This window comes from Moschus berezovskii, chromosome 23 (genome assembly GCF_049115385.1).
Source record: "Moschus berezovskii isolate FMDL1 chromosome 23, NW_MosBer_1.0, whole genome shotgun sequence".
Taxonomy (NCBI): domain Eukaryota; kingdom Metazoa; phylum Chordata; class Mammalia; order Artiodactyla; family Moschidae; genus Moschus; species Moschus berezovskii.
In genome coordinates, this window is record NC_142482.1 from 42817860 (window position 1) to 42840943 (window position 23084).

General features: G+C 43.2%; 1 protein-coding gene and 1 non-coding gene across 2 annotated transcripts; both read right to left on the reverse strand.

Moving 5' to 3' along the window:
- Positions 1 to 1756: 1756 nt before the first annotated feature.
- Positions 1757 to 1839, reverse strand: TRNAL-CAG (transfer RNA leucine (anticodon CAG)). Its single transcript has one exon. It is a non-coding gene; the product is annotated as a tRNA-Leu (tRNA).
- Positions 1840 to 4136: 2297 nt separating this feature from the next.
- Positions 4137 to 10467, reverse strand: BTN1A1 (butyrophilin subfamily 1 member A1). Its single transcript, XM_055406950.2, has 7 exons — positions 10350 to 10467; positions 9507 to 9854; positions 7872 to 8153; positions 6878 to 7027; positions 6360 to 6380; positions 6226 to 6252; positions 4137 to 5821 (listed from the first exon to the last, which is right to left on the reverse strand). The coding sequence occupies exons 1-7, from the start codon at positions 10426 to 10428 to the stop codon at positions 5148 to 5150; spliced, it is 1581 nt and encodes a 526-aa protein (XP_055262925.2). The 5' UTR covers positions 10429 to 10467; the 3' UTR covers positions 4137 to 5147.
- Between the last annotated feature and the right edge of the window lie 12617 nt (positions 10468 to 23084).

Consider the following 23084-nt stretch of genomic DNA (forward strand, 5'->3'; position numbering starts at 1 on the left):
AGAGATAGAGAAAGCTTCTGACATAGACATCAGAAGGGGGCAGAAAGAGTGCCCCCCTGCTAGTCTATAGCCGCATGTTTTAGGTCTGTTAGAAAGCTATTAATCAGATAAGAGAGACACCTCACAGCTGACCGAAGTTTACCAGGCCCCTCTCCCACAATATGCATTTTTGAGTTAGGACGGCAGGAGGTGTGTCATCCCCCAGCCATAAAACAATTGATATGAATACTGGTTTTTGAGCTATTATCAGCCCAGGGTTTGAGAAAAGAAAAAAAGTTAGTCTTAGGTGGAACCATTTTAAAGAAAGGCAAATTCCAAAGCAAATACATAGTTTCATTAACATAGCTTAAGAAAAACATTTCCATAAGAAAAACGCATTGGTTAACTCAAGGTTTGAGAAAAGCTCAGGCGGGTCGTCATGGCAGCTCAGGATTTTAAGAGAAAAAAAATCTGACACTTGCAGCCTATTTCTTCCTTTTGGAGACCCCTGGCCTTCCTGCCTGTTACCTTCTCAAACAGAGAAGTAGAAGAGGTGCTCCAGGCGAAGGGGACCGTGTGGGGTGAGGAAGAGGATGCTCAGTTTGGGTAAGTGGAAGCAGTAAGAATAGAGTGTGCAGATCTTGAAATTCTTCTTTGTCTGGAGATGACCGTAGGCCCGTAGGCATCCTCAGTATTTATGGCATCATGAAAACCACAGGTGGACTTGATTTGACAGCTGATACAGCTGAGGCAATGACACCCCACTCCAGTACTCTTGCCTGGAAAATCCCGTGGATGGAGGAGCCTGGTGGGCTGCAGTCCATGGGGTCGCTGAGAGTCGGACACAACTGAGCGACTTCACTTTCACTTTTCACTTTTATGCATTGGAGAAGGAAATGGCAACCCACTCCAGTGTTCTTGCCTGGAGAACCCCAGGGACACGGGAGCCTGACTGGCTGCCGTCTATGGGGTCGCACAGAGTCGGACACGGGTGAAGTGACGCAGCAGCAGCAGCACAGCTCAAATGTTTCATAGTTTCTTTTTAAAAGATCATACGTTATCAAAGCAGTATGGATGGAACTTGAATTTAAAAGTTATGGATTGAGTGGGGCCTCTAGCTGGGCTGCTGAGGTTCTCTACCGGGTCGGATCCTACCGACTCAAGGATCAAACTCTGGTCTCCCGCAGTAATTGAAAGTAATTGTTCTAGATATGGTCTAGGTGTATGCACAACATTGGCTAAAAAACTGTGGCCAAAAGGCACAAAGTAAAAATAGAATGAGATATATGACACAGCGGCATTTATGTAAATTAAAAATGTATATAGCGAAACCAAAAATGTGTTCTACAAAAACACACAGCAAGAAAGAAAAGGATGATCTTTCCAGTGATTTCTTAAGGGGCGGTGGGAGATGAGAAATAAAATTGAAGAAAGGCAATTAAAAGGAAATCTATAAATAAATAGAATAGAAGAATGGCCCTGTAGACATCAGTGAAAGGAGTAAGTTTTATTGAACTCCTTGAATGTAAAGGAGAGAGAGGGACAGACAGCTAGAGACAGGGAAAGGAGATTAAAATGACTAGATCTTAACTTGTGTTCTGGGTACAGAGTGCTTTCATTTTAGAACTTGGCTAATTTCTTTTTTTAATATTTTTAAATTTTTTTATTTTGGATAATTTAGTTAGGAAAAAAGGAAAAACAGGCTAATCCACAGGGGAAACGTGAGGAAAAGCTAGTGACACACTCAACCATTAGACCAAATCAAAAAATTAAGTAATGTCAGGAGTGGGATTCGAACCCACGCCTCCAGGGGAGACTGCGACCTGAACGCAGCGCCTTAGACCGCTCGGCCATCCTGACCCACTACACCTTCAAGCCCCTCAAATTTCACTTCAATGTCTACATGAACTATCGGCTTTTTTTTTTTTTTTTTTTTTTCTCTCTCTCTTTTTCTGAGGATGCGGAAAATTTCTATTAAAAAAGGCAACCACCAGTTTATGTACGGCCCCGGACGCCGACCCCGAATGGAAACGTGTAGTCAAGTGCCGGGTTGCGGGGGTCGCCGGGCAATGTCTTCCGAATGAACGCGGATTCGATTCCAGGTTGCAGCCGGCGGGGCGGCGCTGGGCTGGGTAGCCAAGAGTAAGGGAAATTTCTCTCCACTCTGGACAGAATTCTTGTTTATAAAATGGCGCCCATATTGCTGAAACTGCCTTACTTAAACTGACACCTGCTCCTGGGAAGTCTTAGGGTATTCAATTTGGTGCTTGCTGGGGCCCAGCCCTCGGGTGCTCATTAACTCCTCCCTCCTTTCCTTTCTGTCGGCTAGACCCTCGAGACCCATGTAAGGGGGTCCCAGTGTCTTGCTTCTTGATCTGAATTTTCTAGCTGTACCCTGAGGATTTGCGGACTTTTCTGAATGGATGCTATGCTGCTCTCAAAAGGGAGGCATCAAACTAAAACCAGTTCTGCCTTTCTCTTTCTACAAGTGTGTCACTCTATCTTCCCTTAATTCGTAAGGTTTTCCTACATCTGTGTTTATGTCCAGCAAAGCTGTGCCTCAAAGACTTTCCAACTTGTTCGAAACATTCCTCAAAAAGTATTTAGTTTAATTCCTTTGAACTAAACAATACAGATTCTTTTTATTTTTTAAAGGAGAGGATGAACCCAAATATTGGTATCGGTTATATTTAAGTGAGATTTGGGACCATTTTTACTTTTTAAAATTAGCTTTCATATGTATTCAAGGAAAAAGACTATTTCCATTTAAAATTTTAAAGCGAGTGGCAAGAGTAAAGGCGCGTATAGTTGAGTCGACTCGGAGTTTTCCAGAGGGCTATTTGAGGAGACCTGAGTGTTATTTGGGGGTAGAAGGAGCAGATGAATAGGGATATGCAGAGAGATGGCACGGAAGAGCTGTTGTTGATTAGTGGTGATAGGAGTTGCCCAGTTATTTTTCTCTTAATGTGAACGTCTGAATCTCTTTTAAAGAGACGCAGACCCTTTTCAAACATATGATGACCAGAATTGGCTTTTGGTGTGTGAAATGAAGTCCAGTTACTATTATTTCAGGAGCATTTGCATTTTAAAGGCTGGTCTTTAGCTGTTGGATGAAAGGTTTTAGTTTCTGGTTTAAAAAGGAAGTCAGGCCTTGGAAATACATGTAGCAGCTAATTACTTGCACCGGTGGGAGAGGCCTTTCTGGACCTTCTGAAACCGCAGGATCACTGATTCTGCTTCAGGTCATTAAGACAGGCTTTGACAAAGCGTCAGCAAGGCCACCTTTCTTCTCTTTTGGAAGATTTGAAAATAAAGCCAGAACTACCAAGACTGTTAATCTCCTCCTCCAGGCACTGGTATCAGGTGCCAGATGGAAAGGGAGCTTCAAGGCTTATCACATAAGTTCAGAATCTACTGCCAGCTCAATACTGCGTTTGGTAACCATTTTCCTTGAAGATCATGAGGAAATAGGAAGGTGAGGGCAGTCACAGAGCTAATTGAAACCTCTGACTATTTCTCTTTCTACTCTCAGGGGTTCCTGTGGCAGCCCCATTTATTTAGGGTGAGATTTTATATATACATTTCGGGATACACATTGTACATTAAACTGGCAAAACAGATACGTAAGATTCTAAGTATTTTTTAAAGAAGTCTGGACTTTAAAAAAAATCTTTTACCTTCTAAAAGTACAATTTGAACATAAATGAATACTTTGAAAGCAGAGGTAAGTGGTGGTCTTCTCTCAGGAGTCCAGTGGAGGGTAGGTTGAATACTGCTTGAGGAAAGGGCAAGGAAAGGAGAATCACCCAAGTTTGTTTGTTTTTCCAGTTATGAGGCATCACCATATATCTCCTCCAGAGGCTAAGCGTGGGTAGCCACTGGCACTGTGGCCTTTTTGTAAGTAGCTGGCCCTTCCTGGACAGGAGGTCCTGTGCTGCCTGCCATGGTGAACCTACTGCCATCAGGTCTGGGGATGGGTCTTGGATAAACAGAACAACAGTGCTTTGACCCACTGCATCCCCATGCAGGTTTCTTCTCTCTGTTTTGTGTCAGTTCCACTTGTTGGATAAAGAAAGGGAGGCACAGAAGCTGTTTTCAATAATCAGACAGACTTATTTATTAGGTTAAGACCATGGGTGACATTGACCCTGGAAAACCCAATGGAAATGGAAGGTGGGAGCCTGGACAGACACACATATACAGGAAAATGCAAATACAAACAACTGCAATCAATCTAGCTGTGCTGAGCACAATGACACAGCTTTCAGGGGACCCTGAGGAGAAGCAGCAAGTAGGAAAGCTGGGTGGGGAGAGAGTGATTCGTGGCTCAGTATGGAAGTGGATGGTGGTTAAACCTAACTAAAGGTGTGGTTGAGCAGTTTTAAACCACATGTTGGTGAGACATGGCCCTTGCCAATAAAGTGGTGATATCACTGAAAGATGACACCTGAAAATGCCTCTAAAGTGGAGAGATTCTAGATCAAAAGGGAGAACCAGCAACTTGTGGAATCAGCAAAGTGAGGTTGGAAAGAGTCCCTTTGCATTTTGTTTAAAATTCTCTCCTCTCTCATTCTGTTTGACCTCCTCACCTTCTTAACTCCCTTTGCCAATTGCTCAGATCCATCCTGTAGGAATGACTTAGAAAATCTGAGATATGGGCCCTAAAACTCTAGGGACAAGTCAGATGTCCATCGCTGGCCTGAGTTCACCTCATTTTCCTCTATCATGATGTCTCCTCCAAGTTCCTTTATGGGATTTCAGCCACCGGTTTTCCCTTCCCAGAACCCTTTGGGTTTTCTGCTTCCTTAAAATCTGTTCCTCTACAACCCCTATCCTGGACATCAAGATGTTTCTGTCATAACCACATGCCGACCTAACTCCATCTTGATCCCCAAACTGCAACTGCCTCTCTAGAGGATTTGGCCTCTGGGATGGGAGACCACAAGAAGCAGTCTGAGTCACCTCCCTGCCCCTTGACTATTGTTACAGAAACAGATTAGGAAGGGCCTATTCCTCACACTCTATCAGCAGCAACACAACCTTCTCAAGATTAATTAATCCCTACCCAACAGGAAGAAACAGGGGCTGAGTAAAGCTGGCAGATGAAGCCCTGGGAGAGGTGGAAGAGGGGGTTAGGGTAGAGGGAAAGAGCTGAGCTGGAGTATTTCTTAAGGCACCCCTTGGTTGGGCTGGAGAGGGATTAGTTTAGAATGGAGGGTTTCTATATCCCCGGAGGCAGAGTCCTCTCCCATGGGGGACAGTGGGATCTCCTTTGAAGTGTCCTTGGCATCAGCAACTACGGTGACTCCCTCAAGCCCATCAGTGATTGGGCAGATAGTCAGGGGCTTTTTACCACAGGACCACAAGCAGAAGAAGGGCCGGAGAGGGCCGGAGAAAGAGGCCTTGGAGAAAGTATAGATATGGGATCCATCAGTCATGTTGTAGAAGAAAATGTCTCCTGATTCATAGTCAAGGAAGACCCCAACCCGGCGGGGGGGTCCAGCCAGTGGGAGAGGGGTCCGCAGTGGAGTGAGAGCCCAGTACCCATTTCCATACAGCTCCACAGCCCAGAACCCATTCTCAGGAGTCATGGGGTCAAATCCTTTCTTCATCACATTCTCCCTACACACCCCAATTGCCCAGTCTGTCCTGTCTCCCACCTCCACCTCCCAGTAATGTTTCCCCGAGGTGAAGGCCTCACGACCCATCACACAGGGCCAGGAGTCAAATCTCTCTGATTTCTCAGGAAGTTTCTGACGTGAATCTTCCAGTCGGACAGATTTTGAATCTTCATACAGAAAGAGGTGGGGGTGGGCGGTATCTGGATCCAGAGTCACATCCACTAGAGGCAGAGAGAAAGTGAGTCTGAATATCAGTGAATGTCACAGGTTGAAAGAACCATCCTTTCTTCTCTGAAGAAGTGGAGACCTGCTCTAGCAGTTGACAGGTCTCTTCAGGAAGGGAACTGCTTGGCCTGCTCAGCTGTCTCTTTTCCCCTCTTCCATCCACAGCCATAGGGTGATGTATCAACTGACTGTCCCCAGTACCCCATGGGACCCTGTCAGAGGGGGCTTGCCTTCTAGCCATCTTCCAAGAGCCCTTTATGTGCCTCAAGGATAATGTTGAGGCCATTTGCCATAGTCTTTCCCCTCTATATATTAGTGGTTTTTATTTCTAAGTATTGGAGGACTTTGAATACCTACAGGGTAGCACCTCAGAGCCCTTAAGATATTCAGAGTCACTGACCTGCATGCAATGTAGCCTTTTTCCATTCTGTAGTGAGAGAGGGTGGGGGAGGGGGAAAGAGTGTTATTGACATGTTTTATAATAAGAGAGAGACAATTTTGTGGATGAAAAAAGAACAGGAACATAGAACTTACTGAGCTCTTCCAGGAGTTTCTCTGGAAAACAAACAGAAATACTTTAATGACCTTCTAGCCTGGCTGTGAGGGAGGGGACAAAACATGTGTGAGAAACATATAAAGGAGAAACTGTTTAATTCATGACTACCTGATTATTGAGGCATTATCAACAAATGAAGAACAAGGATTTTGTTTTGTTTTCTAAGAAATATCAGGAAGTTCCTACTCACTTGGTATCAGATCTTTAATCATTACTGAGAAACCAAGTTAAAAGTAAGGATAGAGTCTGAAGGTTAATAACGAATAAACATCAGGTCTATTATCTCAATTAAAATTGCTTTTGACTCATCTTATACCCAAACCTCTGTTATTCTTCATATTGGGTGCCACTGAATTCAGGAGCTTTATAATTCCCTCTGATTTTTAGAATTCTGGAATCAATTATCTTCCCATTGGCAGTCATCCTAAAGGACTTGGATTCAACCTCAGGTGGAAGCACTCCTGCCTGGCAAGTAGACTGGGATTCTATGACTTACCTTTAGAGCTGAACTCATTCCTTCTCTGTCTGGATCTTTCCTTGTATAGTCTCCAAGAGAAAAATATGGACCCAGTTGTGAGAAGTCCTAGGACCACCAAGATGACAGCCACAGCCACCGTCCATGGAGTCAGCCTGGGGAAGAAGGAGGCTAGAACAAAATCCCCAAGAAGGACATTTGTTGAGAAACTCAGAGCAAATCTAGGTCCTCTTCTGATTCCAAAGCGGGCTGGAAGAGAGGATGACCTGCACCTCTCACATTCCTCCCATGGCCAAAGAGTCCCTCCAATACCACTCTGAGGTTTTCAGATAAATTTTAGTCTTAGGTAAGAGATAGCAGAGAAAGAGAGGAATGAAGATGAAGAAGAGTCATTTGGGGACAGGACCTGTGGAATAAAGAATATAATGGACCGATTCATGTTATCATGGAAATTTCTCTTTAGCCATCAATGCAGGATGGGAGCCAAGGGGATGAGGGAAGTAAATAAGGAAGGGGAAATATCACTTCTGTGTGCAACAGAAGGGGACTCAATGACCCAAGAATAAGGAAAAGTTCCTTGTTGAACCAGAGGTAGAGTGTGAAGACTTTGGAAACTTAGAGCTCTAGCATGGGATAGGGAGTGGAGGGGGAGGAAAGGGTGGAAAGAGGAGAACTAATTTAGCTAGATCCAGAAGGCTCTGAATCGGGAAGACAACACCCTCAGAGACAAAGCTTTTCCAAGATATATCTCCTAAGAGAATCTGGAAGACTTCCCTATATAAGATACAGCTTCTAAGATGGAAAATCTGGAGTGTCTGTGAGATCTAGGTATAAAACGTATGCCTTCAGAATCTCTAGTGAAGTTGGTGGGACTCAGTGGGCAGGAGTTTAGGTGGGGAAAGTTTAAGGTGAGAAAAACAGACAAGTCTGCCAGGAGGTTGTAGCTGGGCAGATGTCCCATGTGATGCTGCCCTGAAAGTGTGTCAGAAAGGAACCTAGCACCTGTTTTACTGACCTGGTATGGAAATCTCTACTTCTTTCTCCTGACCAAGAAGGAGGTTCCGGATACAGCAGGACACATTCTTCATAGAGGTGTCCCTGATGATCACTGAAGCTCTCACAGTAAACAGACCTTCTTCGTCAGGATTCCTGGATTCTGACATGGATGGAAACTCTTCTCCCTTGTGAGTTCGCCACTGTACTTGGGGCTCTGGGTACCATCCCACTGAGGTACACTCCAGCTGGATCTCTCCACTCTCTTGAACTTTCATACTGATGTGAGGATCAGAGCCCAGAGCTACGGAGAAACAAGGCGCCTTACTCCTTTAGTGGACACTCTTCTGGGAGCCTTATAACCACAGGGCTATATAGTTTGAGAAAGAGAAGCCCAGAGGAACTGGGAATGAGAGGGACCCATCTCCATGATTTACTATACAAAGGAACTGAGGTATCCATAAAAGAAGACATCTTATCAGAGATGAAACAACTACTGGCTTAAAGTCATATTCCAACTTGTGTATCTATGTGAGAATGTAATTCTTTTCACAAAAAGGGCCACCATTTTCAGCAGATTCTCAAAGGTATCTATCATTCATAAAAGGTAACAATGACAGCTTTATGCTATCAAATCTCTAGGGCTTTATAACCGGTCTTTAAGACACTTCCTTAAAAAGGAAAGATGAGTTATATATGATACTACCATGTGGGACACCCTGTTATGAAACAGGGACCCACATTTCACCCATGTATTTTTCAAACTTCATCTTTGCTTGAATATATGCACAAAAAGCAATATACATTGCACAGCAATATTTTACAAGTATATAATGCTTTTAGAATTGACAAAGCAGTTTCTCACATTCCAAGCATGAGGGATCTTAGTTCCCTGATCAATGCCCCCTGCATTGGAAGCACTGAGCCACCAGGAAAGTTTCTATATTGATTTTTTTTTTCATCTCATTCTTGCAAAATCTTATCTGGCAGGTGCTCCCCCAGTTTTACAGTAGGAAATGTAGCTCAGAAAGGAATTTGCTTGGTGCCAGGTGGGAAAATCAGACCTCAAAGTATACTTTTTTCCTCAGTGTGCACCATTTCCTTATAGTTTCACTCTGAATTCTGGCTTGAAACAAAAACAAAAACAAAACCAAAACTTGTCTAGGTAGGTCAAGACCCTTAAAAAGCCACCATGCTCTACAATCTCACGAAATCAGTCTTCGGGTACTAATCCACCAAGTAACCATTGGGATTGCTCTCTACAGCCTTACTATAAATGGTGAAAAACGGACACAACTTAATGCTCAATTCTGGGCTTTGACCAAGCAAATTATGATGCACTAATAGAAGAGAATGTTATACAGTCTTTACATCTTACACTTATTTAATTATTAACATGGAGAAATGATTATCCTATAATTGAGAGAAAAAAGCAGGACTTCATGGAAACAAAGTTCCAAGGAGAAAGATCATTCGCTGCTCCCTCTCTACTCAGCTCAAACCCTCTTCCTACTTATCTCCCAGTCTAGGCCTGCCAACCCCTTCCAGCCTAAAAGGGATTTGGGGAACAAGTTTGATGGTTTCCAAAGTAACAGAGCCACAGGAAAATATTATCTCGCATGGAGTCACTGGAGAAAGTCAAAACCCGTCCACTCACCAGCCACCTTCAGATGCACGATGGCCTCTTCGTAGTTTTCGTCCTGTCTGAAAAAGCATCGGTACTCCCCATCATCAGAGGCTTTGACCTCCTGTATCCTCACAGCGACGCTGCCCTCGGCGATGTGGTCCTCCACCAGCGACACTCTTCCCCGGTACTCAGCCATCTCCTCTCCCTCCTGCTCTCGCCCTTCGCGGCTCACGAACACCGCGGGCGAGACCTTCTCCCGGAACCAGCGCAGCTCCATGCCCTCGGCGCTCATGTTGGGGGAGAGGCGACAGGGTAGCTCTGCATCTTCACCCACCACCGCCAGGATGGGCTCCGGGGGTCCAATCACGTCAAAGGGAGCTGCCGAAACACCAAGAGAGTCTGACGGAATGTGGAGGTAGGAGTTGAGGATTGATAGAGGCGAGGATCCCAATGAAGGGCACTCTCCCATTACAGCTCCAGGGAATCCATCTGGGCCCTTAAGTCACTTCAGTCGTGTCCGACTCTGTGCGACCCCAGAGACGGCAGCCCACCAGGCTCCCCCGTCCCTGAGATTCTCCAGGCAAGAACACTGGAGTGGGTTGCCATTTCCTTCTCAAGGAAGTCGCTAAGGACAACCAAATGGGATTGCTTACAATTACTGAGAAACTTCAAGCTTGTAGGCTACAAATTATCCTATAATTGAGAGAAAAAGGCAGGACATCATTGAAACAAAGTTCCACCCAGAAAGATAATTCGCAGCTCCCTCTCTACTCAGCTCAAGCCCTCTTCCTACTTATCTCCTAGTCTAGGCCTGCCAACCCTTTCCAGCCTAAAAGGGATTTGGGGAACAAGTCTGACGGTTTCTGGACCTACCAGAATCCAACTTGGGCAGCTGGAGGAGAATGAAAATGAGCAGACACCCTGGGAGGCAGGAGTTTGGAAAGGCTGCCATGGCCAACCTTTCTGGGCAGCAAGATGCTGGTGGGCTCGAGTTTGTCAGAACTTCAGCCTAAGAGAGATGAAAGAATAGGCAATAACTAGGGGTTGTTGAGACACCGTGCTCCTGTGTCCTCTCAGCAGTTCTTTTCAGCTTGGAAAGCATCATTTGCACCTTGAGCTTCCTCCTTGCCTTCTGCCAAGGGTATACTTTCAGTCCCAGCTGCACACATCCACCTACCACCCTAAGGTTAGTCAATCTTGTCTGTACAAAACAGCAAAATGGGCCCTAAACCCTCAAGAGAGTCTTAGGAGAAGGCAATTGTGATGCATAGTACCCATTAATGGTTTCATGTATTATAAATAGACAAGTCTTGGAACCACTGTGTCAAAAAAATCTCTTCTTTCAAACACAATAATTTGATATCTGCTTTTAGCAATGATAATAATGATACAGTGGTGGAGGCAGAGATGGAGGCCAAGGAAATAAGCAGGAGCAGGAAAGAAGAAAGGCTGGAGAAGACAGAACAAGAAAGGGGAGCTGAAGAGAGCTAGAGGGCTTGAAGAGTAGAGGGCCTGGGACTAGGGAGGAAGGGGCCCGGGAAAGAGAAAATGAGTCTGGCTGCTGGCTCTCTCAGGGGTGAGAACAATGCTAGATACTGACCTCTGATGTTGGAGGAAAAGGCACCAACAAGCTTCTGCTACCAAATGAGAAAGCTGGTTGTGGCCCCATTGGCAAAAGTTAAAGGAGAAGGAAGGGGGAAGTACTCTCAGGAAAGCCTGCCTCCCCGACCCTTCTACCCCAACACACTCCCTCCTCATCCCTGATGTATTTACTTTGGGGGGGAAAAAAGTTCCAGAGAGGAGAAGGATCTGTGGATTTGTGGTCTTCAGCTTAGAAATTAGGATATGCATTGATAACCTGTTTACAGAAGGGGACAGAGCAAAAAAGAAAGAGGATTTAAGAAAACACTAAAATAAGATGCAAAGCCTTGGGCTATCTCCAAGACTCACTTTTTAAATCTCTAAAATGGAAATGTTGTTAATAATACCTTCATAATACCTTCTTTGGAGTAGTGTTGCAAGGATTAAATGAGATTAAGTATGTTAAGTGCTTAGCATATAATAGGGATTTAGAAGAGGGGAAGTTGTTGTTCTATTATTATTTATATGAGCTGAAAACTAAAGATAAGCTGAGAATGCATGGATTTGATTCAGTTTTCAGGGCCCAGAGTTGCCTCTGCAAAGCTACCTACCTAAAAGCAATTTATGAGGCCATTGACTCCCTGTTTTGGGTTAAACCCCTTGTCATAGAAAACATTTTAAAGATATGTATTTTTAAAGGTAAAAATCACTCATAATGTCAGCAAGTAATGATAGCCTCCAGTGATAGAACTGATGATTTATATAATTTGATATACTTTTATGTAATTTGGGCTTCCCTGGTGGCTCAGACCATGAATTTGCTTGCAGTGCAAGAGATCAGGGTTCATTCCCTGGGTTGGGACGATCCCTTGGAAAAGGGAATGGCTACCCACTCCAGTATTCTTGCCTGGAGAATCACATGGACAGAGGAGCCTGGCAGGCTACAGTCCATTGGGTCACAAAGAGTCAGACATGACTGAGCGACTAACACTTTTATGTAATTTGAAACATTGTTAATAGCTATATTATATCATACTGAAGGTTCCTATAATTCCTGAGATCATGGCACATCTTGGGTTTTTTGCCTATTATAAATAGTGCAGTTTATACACAAGTCTTTGTTCACATCTTTGTTAACTTACTGATACACTTTCTGCTGAATTCCCAGAAATACCGTCATTAGGCCAAAGGGTATGAACATATTGTCTAAGCTTCCCGAAATGTCAATCCAATCATATCATCAGTGGAAATGTCCTTCTCACCAGCACTGAGGTCTATTCTTCCTCATCATCACAAATGGGCTGAATGAAACTGACCAAATTATTACTTTATTATACATTTATATGATAGTGAGGTTGGTCATTTTTCATATTTATATATTTTAATATATTCTGGAAGTAAACTTTCCAAGTAATTGCCTTTTTTTTTTGACAGAGTCTGGTGCTTTTTTTTTTTAAAAGCAATCTATGTGAATTTTTTAAAAATTGAAAACATCAGCTCTGTATTATATTTGTGGCAAAAACCCTTCACCACTCATTTGTTCTTTGCCTTTTTTAATTGAGACTGTGATCAAGACCAACAAAAGAGAACTGCTCAATAAAGAGAAAAGAAAAGAAAAAGATATTTGCTTCAGTGGATATGCCTGAGTGCCAGGAGAATGAATTTTCTCAAATACAAATCTGATCTTGTCACTTTTTAAAAAAAATGTCTGCATGTCTGCTTAGTGACCCCAGCATCCAGTTCAAGCACCTTAATCTGGTCAAGAAAATGCTGTAAGATCTAGTGCCTTCCTGGTTCCTTTCTCTTCATCTTTTCTGCCCGGTCTCCCAGCATTGGCCAGCTCATGTGAGAAACATTTCTGAAGTCTTCAGTCTTATCTATAACGTTTAAGGTAAATTAAAACATTTTACTGCATTAAATGTGAAATTTCAAAAGCAATGTGACTCTGACTAGACTTTACCCCCTCCAACTGAAATTGACTCTCCAGGAAGATGGGCCAGGTTTATCCTGTGTCTTGGACAACTTCCTGGTCCCTCTTTGTTGGCATGAATATGACCTGAAGTCTACTCTGAGATGCACAGTCTTTTGTTTCCAAGTTTCTCTTCCCCTCCTAAACTGAGCTCTTTGAGTTCATACTCTCTGACCTCTTACCAGCATATAGACTGAAGTGGAATCTGCAGCTTAAATCACACTAACCAGTCCCTAGCTTTCCTAGTTTGAGATATACCTGCCTCATTTTCAGCTCTTATTTGTGCTTAATTTTCACAAATATCACTGATAATGAGTTTCCTCTCCTTAATTCATTCTGATTAGACTTCTCTCCCTTGCTCTGCATTGTCAAAATATCTAATAATAATTTGGGAAGGGGGAGGGGGAAGAAATTTTATTTTCACTTAAGAGAGCTAGACTGAAGGAAAGGAGCCAGGAAATAGACAGCAAATGGTACATAGAACTCAAGCTATTATGTGGCAGCCAAGGTTCTGGTTGGATAATATCTGAGTCATTTCGATAGAAACCAACAGCACTGGACAGGATCTCTGAATTTTCCAGGCTCCATCAGTGAACAGAGATTCTAGATGCCCCCACCTGTCATGACTCCCTTTGTTTGTGGGATGCCTTTGTGATGTGGGGCTGCTATGAGCAATTTCCTGCTGTTCTGGAGACTAGAAGCATGAACTCTTTCTCTTAGACATGCAACCATTTGGGCTGAAGAATGTGATGTGCTCTGTATAAGAGCAAATTGAATGCAAAAATATAAGGGCTTCTCCCCACCCCACTCCGCTTTTTGTCACACGCCATTCAAATTTCCTGATATTATAAACTAGTTCAGAGCCAATGATTACTCTCACCCTTGTCTTACTTGACCTCCAACTGCATTTTACTGAGGTAACCACTGCTGCTGCTGCTAAGTCACTTCAGTCGTGTCCGACTCTGTGTGACCCCATAAAACAAAAAACAGTTTCTATTCTGTCAAAGTCATCCACACAAAGCTTTTTTTTTTTTTTTTAACAAACAGTATAAAGAGCTTATAAGAATAGCACCAGAATAGCACCCTATGCGTCCTCATTCCCTAGAAATAACCTCTTCAAATGCTTTGTTGCTTTATTTGGTATTCATCTAGGTATTCTCAAGAGGAACAATTTACATTGCTATTTCTTGATGAATTAATTTTTAGATATTACTTTTTTATGCTCTAGTGTGGTCAGTGATGATTTAGTTCTTATGATGGTTGATTTCATGTGTCAGCTTGATTGGGCTAAGGACTACCAGGTAACTGGTAAAATGTTATTTTTGGCTGTGTTTGTGAAGATGTTGCCAGAAGAGATAAGCATTTGCATTAGTAAGTGAGGAAATTGCCCTCATTAATGCAGGTGGGTATCATCCAGTCCTTTGAGGGCCTGAATAGAACAAAAAAGATGCAGGAAGGGCGAATTTGCTCTTTGTCTGACCTGAAACTTTCAGGTTCTGCCCTCAGACGTTGGCACTTCTGGTTCTCTGGCATTTGGACTCTGCCTGGACTTGCATCACTGTCTCCCCTGCTTCTCAGGTCTTCATGTTTGGACCAGAATTACACCACCAGTTTTTCTGGACCTTCAGGTTACAAAGGGAAGACTGTGGGACTTCTTTGCCTTTCTAATTACTTGAGCCGCTTCTCCGGTGGCTCAGAGGTTAAAGTGTCTGCCCCCAGTGTGGGATACCCGGGTTCGATTCCTGGGTTAGGAAGATCCCCTGGCGAAGTGAACCTACTCCAGTATTCTGTGCGTGGAGAATCCCATGGACGGAGAAGCCTGGTAGGCTATAGTCCACGGGGTCCCAAAGAGTTGGACACGACTGAGCGACAGAATGGAACGGATCCTTCTTAATAAATCTTCTTTTATGCATATACCCTATTGCTCCTGTTTCTCTGGAGAACCCTGACTACCACCATTCTTTTATATCACCAATAGAAGTATGCCATTTTTGTTCCTTGTTTCCTATATCAGGGTTATGTGACTATATTTTTATGAAACCAAGTTTTTATGTAATTACTTTTATTTTCCTGTACAACTTTGTATGTGTGTGTTTGGGGGAGATGGGGAAGGGAAGGAGTTAAATGATTAATCTTATTTCCTTTGTTTGGTTTTCTGTGTTCCCATCACAGATTCTCCCCACCCCTTTAACAACCTCTAAATACAGTTTCCATAGTCAAACATCTCAGATAATTTATTAATGATATTACAACCCCTCCCCATTCCCATCCCTCCCAGAGCAGCGCTTCTTTAACTTAAGTGAGCATATGCTTCACTGGAGGGTCTTATTAAAAACAGATTCTGATTTAGATCTGGACTGGGACCAGGTTTCTCCATGCTGGCTGCTGCTGGTCCACAGGAGCTTTATCCTGTTCTTTACATGGATGCTACAGGTGAAGAGGCAGCTGCTGGCTCTGCACGAATTGTGGAGATGCCCTGGGTGATGGTTCTGGCTCAGGGTCTTGGGCTTATGTCTTTTGCATGTGGCTAAACTGAGATACCCTGGAGAAGGAAACGGTAACCCACTCCAGTATTCTTGCCTGGAGAATCCCATGGACGGAGAAGCCTGGTAGGCTACAGTCCACGGGGTCGCAAAGAGTTGGACACGACTGAGCGACAGAACGGAAACTGAGCTAAGACAAAGACAAAGGTCATCATATCCTGTGGCTTGTCATGAACTTTGTGGTCAGCCACTTTTTCTCAGGGCACACACTATTGGCATGCTGGTAATAATTAGATGTGATCTAATGATATCTTGACATTATAATGCTTACACACTTCCCCCATTTATTAAGCCTGTATTAAGTTCATGTGCATTGTGTAGTGATCACTTTGTAATGTACAGAAATATTGAATCACTGTGTTATGCAGCATGGACTAATGTGCTTGTTAGGTTGTAGGTCAGTTATGCTTCAAAAAAAACAAATGAACCAATTCATAGAAAGAGATAGATTTGTGGTTACCAGAAGTAGAGGGGTAGGATGAAGGGGGAATTGGATGAAGGTGATCAAAACTTCCAGTTTTAAGATAAATAAGCACTAGGGATACAATGCAAATTTAATTAATACTGCTGTACGCTGCATATGAAAGTTGTAAATAAAGTCAGCCTTAACAGTTTTCATCACAAGGAAAGAAACCTTTTTTTCCTTTTTCTTTTATTTTGTATTTGTATGAGATGATGGATGTTCACTAAACTTATCTTGGTGATCATTTCCTGATGTATTTAAGTCAAACCATTATGCTATACACCTAAAACATATACAGTGCTCTATGTGAATTAGATCTCAATAAAACTAGAAGGAAAAAAATTATGTGCATTATAGCACAACAGATATGCATATGTAAAGGGTGAGGAGAAAGGAACTGAAGAAGCCTGAGGAAGATGCGATGGATTTTTGTGTAGAAGGGCAGCATTCCTGGGGATGGAGTAAGGTTAAACGTATCCCCCTGCAGCAAGAGTCTGAGGACTGGTTGAGGGGTGACATCTCTGAGTCATATTCCTGGAAATACTCTTGAAACAGAGAGTTCCTAGAACAAAGAAGAGACTCAAGGAGGGAATGTATGGGAGCCAATAAAATGAGGTTGGATTGTGCAAGGAATAAATAAGAAGATATAAGGAAGGAGTTGCAGTTACATGAGCCACTCTGAGTAGTTCCCAGAATCCCCCGCACTGACCCTTTCTTTCTGTTACTTGGTGGGATAAAGTCCTCCAAAGAAGGACTCCATTCACCCTCTGGAGGACAGGCTATAGAAAACATGAAAGAATGTTAGAAGCAGGCTATGAATTCATCAGGGCTTTCCTGGTGGCTCAGCAGCAAAGAATCCACCTTCTGATGCAGGAGACATGGGTTCAATCACTGGTTTGGGAAGATCCCCTTGAGAAGGAAATGGCAACTCACTCCAGTATTCCTGCCTGGGAAATCCCATGGACAGAGAAGCCTGCTGGGCTACAGTCCATCGAGTTGTAGAGAGTTGGACATGACTTAGTGACTAAGCAACCAACCAACAATCATGAATTCATTATTGGTCTGATTTTACTTTGAGGTTTTCACAGAGAGGTTTTATAAGCAATACAAGACCTTCCATGCTACTCTCTTATGAAAAGACAGGTGGTAGGGGGAGGGGGAGAAATACAAAGCCTTGTTTATAGAACAATGGAGGGAACACCAGAATTCTCCAAGTTCTTGTATGAGTTTCTTTGGAAAATTACTCATTAAAATTTGAGTTAAAGATGTAGGAAGGAGGATGGAATGTGAGCATGAAATGCACAATGGAGTGACTGTTCCCTTCTGTGAATACTTGATTACTGAAAAGTTATAGATACATCATGAACAAAGAATACTTTTTGTTTCAATTTTTGTTCTGAGAAATCTGTGGGAAGTTCCCCTTGGCTTTAGATACTGAGAGATTTTTCTGTATCTGAGGAACTGAAAACCTGGGGCCAAATATGATGTGGATGGGAGTGAGCGCTGGAGGCTGATAGTGGGGTCTGGCTTGCCTGTGACTATGCTGAAGGCTACCAGCCGAAGCCCACATGTAGTTGATTGAAACTGGATCTGTTGGTACTTGTTATAGTAGTGTGGATTTCACACACCACGTGGGGCTGGGAGGTGAGGAGTGCGTTAGTGAGAGCAGGTGCACTGGATATTACAGGATTTAGGACTGTGTTGGGTGATTTGGGGGAGGTTCAAAGAAAGAAGGGTTTGTTCTGGATGAATGCTCTCAGAAAGCACTGGGCTGTTGTAGGAGTGAATATTCCAATAATTTTTATTAGAAAGTAAAGGAACAGAGTGGGCTAAAATTGCAATTGCTGGGAATTTCCTGGCCGTCTAGTGATTAGGCCTCTGAGCTTCTATTGCAGGCACCCAGGTTTCATCCCTGGTTGGTGAACCAGGATCCCAAAAGCCTGGTGGTGGGGCCAAAATCAAATAAATTGTAATTGGTAAAGATGTAGCAATTACTGCAGTTAGCCAAGAGAGGGAGGTGTACTGTCAGTTTTGTGGCTTGCTTTGTGTTCTTGTTTTGTTTTTGCCTGTGCTGACTAGATCATAGAGTGGGTTTGTTTTTGTCTCTCTCCATCACAAGCACAGAATGATCGTGTCTGATGTTGGTGTCTGTTAGATGTTTAAGTGAAGAACACTATAGCTGCTGCTAGGCTTGTTTCTTTCTTTCTTCCCCAATCGGAGTCTGCATTTTCCTTCACATCTAAACATATTTGGGGCATTATAACCTTAAGAGTCCCTTCCAAATTTGAAAAATCTAGAATCATATTCCTAAATTTCTAGACTAGGATGACTTTTGAGTGGAAGTTATCTAAAGGGGTATGAAATCCCAGCACATGTCTAAAGATAGGAGGAGCACTGGGGATGGAAATACTACTAGGTTTTGAGGAAGACATAGAAATTTGGTGGATCTTGAACAATGGTATGAAAGATTGAATTACTAACCCCAGTCCTTCAGTCCTCCCAGAATCCTCACTTTGGTGTGGTCTCAACATGGCAAAGTATATTTCCCCAACTCTTAACTTTGCATTTGGCCACGTGATTTGCTTTAACCAGTGGCATGTAGAAATTGACAATATGTCTATTCCAAGACCTCTTGAGATGCCTTGCCTGTTTTCATTCACTTTTTTTTAATCTTTTGGCCACGGCATGTGGAATCTTAGTTCCCCAACCAAGGACTGAACTCTTTCTCCCTGCATTGACAATGCAGAGTCTTAACCGCTCTGGACCTCCAGGGAAGTCCCTGCCACTCATTCTTGAATACCATAAGGAACTGACTGTCATAAGAAGAAACTGCTTTGATCAGCCATTTAGTCTTAGGATAGGAGACAAGTAGAATAGTTGCCCCAGCCAACTCATAGACTTGTCATGAGAAACTGAGCTGCTTAGCCACTGCAGCTCGAAGCAGAAAAGCCCAGCTGAGTTGAGGACTAGATTAGCCACACTCAGCTGACACTTCAACATATGAATAATAACAAATAAGTGTTATTTTAAGCCAGTAACTTTTAGGGTGATTCGTTACTTAGCGATAAGTACCCAATGTAGAAACTCGTACCTAGAATTGTGGTGGTATCATATTAAAAAGGAGAAGGCAATAGCAAGCCACTCCAGTACTCTTGCCTGGAAAATCCCATGGATGGAGGAGCCTGGTAGGCTGCAGTCCGTGGGGTCGCTAAGGGTCGGACACGACTGTGCGACTTCACTTTCACTTTTCACTTTCACACATTGGAGAAGGAAATGGCAACCCACTCCAGTGTTCTTGCCTGGAGAATCCCAGGGATGGGGGAGCCTGGTGGGCTTCCATCTATGGGGTCACACAGAGTCGGATACAACTGAAGTGACTTAGCAGCAGCAGCATATTAAAAAACAACCTTCAAGGAGGGCAATACAGGGGTCAGTCAGTCAGTCAGTCAGTTCAGACACTCAGTCATGTCCGACTCTTTGCAACCCCATGAATCACAGCACGCCAGGCCTCCCTGTCCATCACCAACTCCCGGAATTCACTGAAACTCACCTCCATCCAGTCGGTGATGCCATCCAGCCATCTCATTCTCTGTTGTCCCCTTCTCCTCCCACCGTCAATCCCTCCCAGCATCAGTGTCTTTTCCAGTGAGTCAGCTCTTTCCATGAGGTGGCCAAAGTATTGGAGCTTCAGCATCAGTCCTTTATCATCAGTCCTTCCAATGAACACCCACGACTGATCTCCTTTAGAATGGACTGGTTGGATCTTCTTGCAGTCCAAGGGACTCTCAAGAGTCTTCTCCAACAGCACAGTTCAAAAGCATCAATTCTTCAGCAATCAGCTTTCTTCACAATCCAAATCTCACATCCATACATAACCACTGGAAAAACCATAGCCTTGACTATACGGACCTTGGTTGGCAAAGTAATGTCTCTGCTTTTTAATATGCTGTCTAGATTGGTCATAACTTTCCTTTCAAGGAGTAAGCGTCTTTTAATTTCATGGCTGCAATACTATTTGGTGTAAGGTAAAATACAAGGATATAGTCTACAATGACTAAATGGACTATCTCACAGATTCACTCAGTCATGTCCAACTCTTTGCGACCCCATAGGCTGTAGCCTACCAGGCTCCTCTGTCCATGGGATTTTCCAGGCAATAGTACTAGAGTGGATTGCCATTTCCTTCTCCAGGGGATCTTCCCAAGCCAGGGCTCAAACCCAGGTCTCCTGCATTGTAGACAGATGCTTTACCATCTGAGCCACCAGGGAAGTTACCCTTTACAAATTGTGACTCACTATATTGTACACCTATAACTTATATCGTACAGCAAATACACATCAATAAAATTTTTTTTAATAAAAAATAAAAAAATCAACTCTCTGAGGACCCCTGGCTGTGAAAATTAAACTGACAAATTAACAGGAGAAAAGCATACAAATTTATTGAATTTTTACATGTGTTACTTGAGAGACCTCACAAGAGATTGAAGACCTGAAGAAGTGGCCAGAGCAGGAAGTTTCAAGCCATTTTAGGCAAAGAAACAATAAATTTGTGAGGAATTGATGAGACAAAGGGGCTCAGGGTAAGGGCAGTAAATTGTGAAGAAATAATGGGTTTGTTTATATAGCCTTCTCCTTGGTGATAAAGACATCTTCTTGCTACCTGGTACAGGGAAGGTACCTTTCATATGTGGGATTTATATTTCTGCTTTCATTGAAAAAAAGGTGAGAGGCAGGTGCCTTCCTCCTGCAATTTTCTTAGACTCCTTCATCTTAAGATGTTCTATATGCCAAGGTGCTATGTTTTCGAATAGTGTGCCCAACACCAGCTTCTGGAGGCTACCCGTTTCTCCAACATCAAGTTCAGTAGTACACACCATCTTCAAATTTTTCTATTTTTCTCTTTTAAAAGGAAATTCTTTCTTTCTTTCTTTTTTTGCCTCACCTTGCAGTGATCTTATTTTGCTCACCTGGAATTAAACTCATCCTCAGCAGTGAAAATGCAGAGACCTAACCTTTGGACTACCAGGGAATTACCAGAAATTGCTCTGTTACTTCCTTGTTTACAGTAATAGTTTCCAATTATAGTTAGCAGAAAACACAAACTCCTTTTGCTCCCTCAAGAGTCCACACTGAATTGGCTCTCCCTATTTCTCTGGCCTGTCCACTCTTTTCCCTACCATCCTTTGGCTGCTCTGATCTCAGCCCAAATCCAGCTGCACCCTAGTCCTTTCCTCTTGATATTGTTTTTCAAACTGTGGAGTAAGAGGTCTAGCCTTTGTCTAGTCTCCTGGGAAATAACCTAAACCCTTGGAATTTCCTGAGTGTTAAGAGTGTTGTGTTATTCCTGGTGAGCTCACTGGACTGAACCTGATAGTTTATTCTAATGAGATGGTGAGTCAGCAAAACAGAAAGTCCAATCATGTACCAAGGGGAATGAGGATTTGAGCTTTTTGTGGTCAGCTTGACTCAGGAAGATAGAGGGGCTGGAGAAGGAGTTCAATCACTATGTGGTCCATGATTCAATCAGTCAAGGCTACATAATGAAAAGTCAGTAGAAACTACGGCCACTGATGCTTGGGTGTGCTTCCTGGTTGACAATAGTCCATGCATGACACTTGTCTTAATTACTGTTATTTTCATCAAGGCCTAGACAGTGCTTGGTTCATGGCCAACAGTCAATGATTGTTAGATGGATGTAAGAATAATCTGCATGTGTGCTGATTCATAGTCCCAAGAGACTGCTTGGATTATAAATTTTAGCTTGCTGCTGCTGCTAAGTCACTTCAGTCATGTCCGACTCTGTGTGACCCCATAGATGGCAGTCCACCAGGCTCCCCCGTCCCTGGGATTCTCCAGGCAAGAACACTGGACTGGGTTGCCATTTCCTTCTCTAATACGTGAAAGTGAAAAGTGAAAGTGAAGTTGCTCAGTCGTATCTAACTCTTAGCGATCCCATGGACTGCAGCCTACCAGGCTCCTCCATCCATGGGATTTTCCAGGCAAGAGTAGTGGAGTGGGTTGCCATTGCCTTCTCCCAAATGTTAGCTTATTTACTGATAATTGTACGTATACCTTATTTGTGTCAGATTACTTATGTCTCTAATATCAAAGTCCTCTAAACTTGATCATTAATAATAACTGTAATTGAAAGGCCTGAGATAATTATACATGTACCTTGTGTTTTATGGTATGAAGGGTTGATTTAGGGCCAAGCATCAGGCAGACTGTGGAGAAAAAGCAATGATCCTGTGAACCAGCCTGGCAGCAATGTGCCTGGCTGTTTCCCATCAAGCCTGTGTAAACAGTTATGTGATTAAGGAAAGCTCTCCATGAGTCCAGGGATATGTAAGTTTCACTTTCCCTTAAGCTGAGAAAACTTCTAATTATGGTAGGGTGTGCCAAGAAGACCTAACTTCCAATCTCCCCACTGCACCTGCCTCCTTGGCCCAGCCCACTCTCCCCTACATGGGGATCAAAGGGGAACAAGATTAACCACTGAGGAAACTATTACCCAATAATCACTGATGATAACTCCCAGTCCATCTGAGGTGAAAGCTTAAAGTCTCTCTTTGATATGAATAATTGAGTCACTTTGCTGTACACTTGAAACTATCACAACATTGTTAATCAACTATTACTCCAATATTAATTTTTTGAAAGTCTCTCTTTAAGATGCCAAAAATCTGAAAAACTTTCACTAGAACGTCTTGATTCAGAATTCTTTGAATCTGAACAGAAAATGTCTGGAGTCACCTGACATTTTGGGGTTGAATCTCCTCTTGGGGTTGAATCCAAGTCACAGTCAGAGCCAAGAGGGCAGACGGGAGTCACAGACACTGTGGCTCTCAGCCACTGAGGGTGCTGGGATCATTATACCCGTTCCAACTCCAACGAAGGGGAAAAGTCCCTGGGGGCCATTCCCTTTTTCTCCATACTCTATTCCACCTCCCTCCCAGGCCCCAAATTCAGGAAGAAGGAAATTCTGGAAAATTTAATTCCCCATGCTGCTAAGAATGAGTAATCTGGTACCTCCCTGGTGGTCCAGTGCT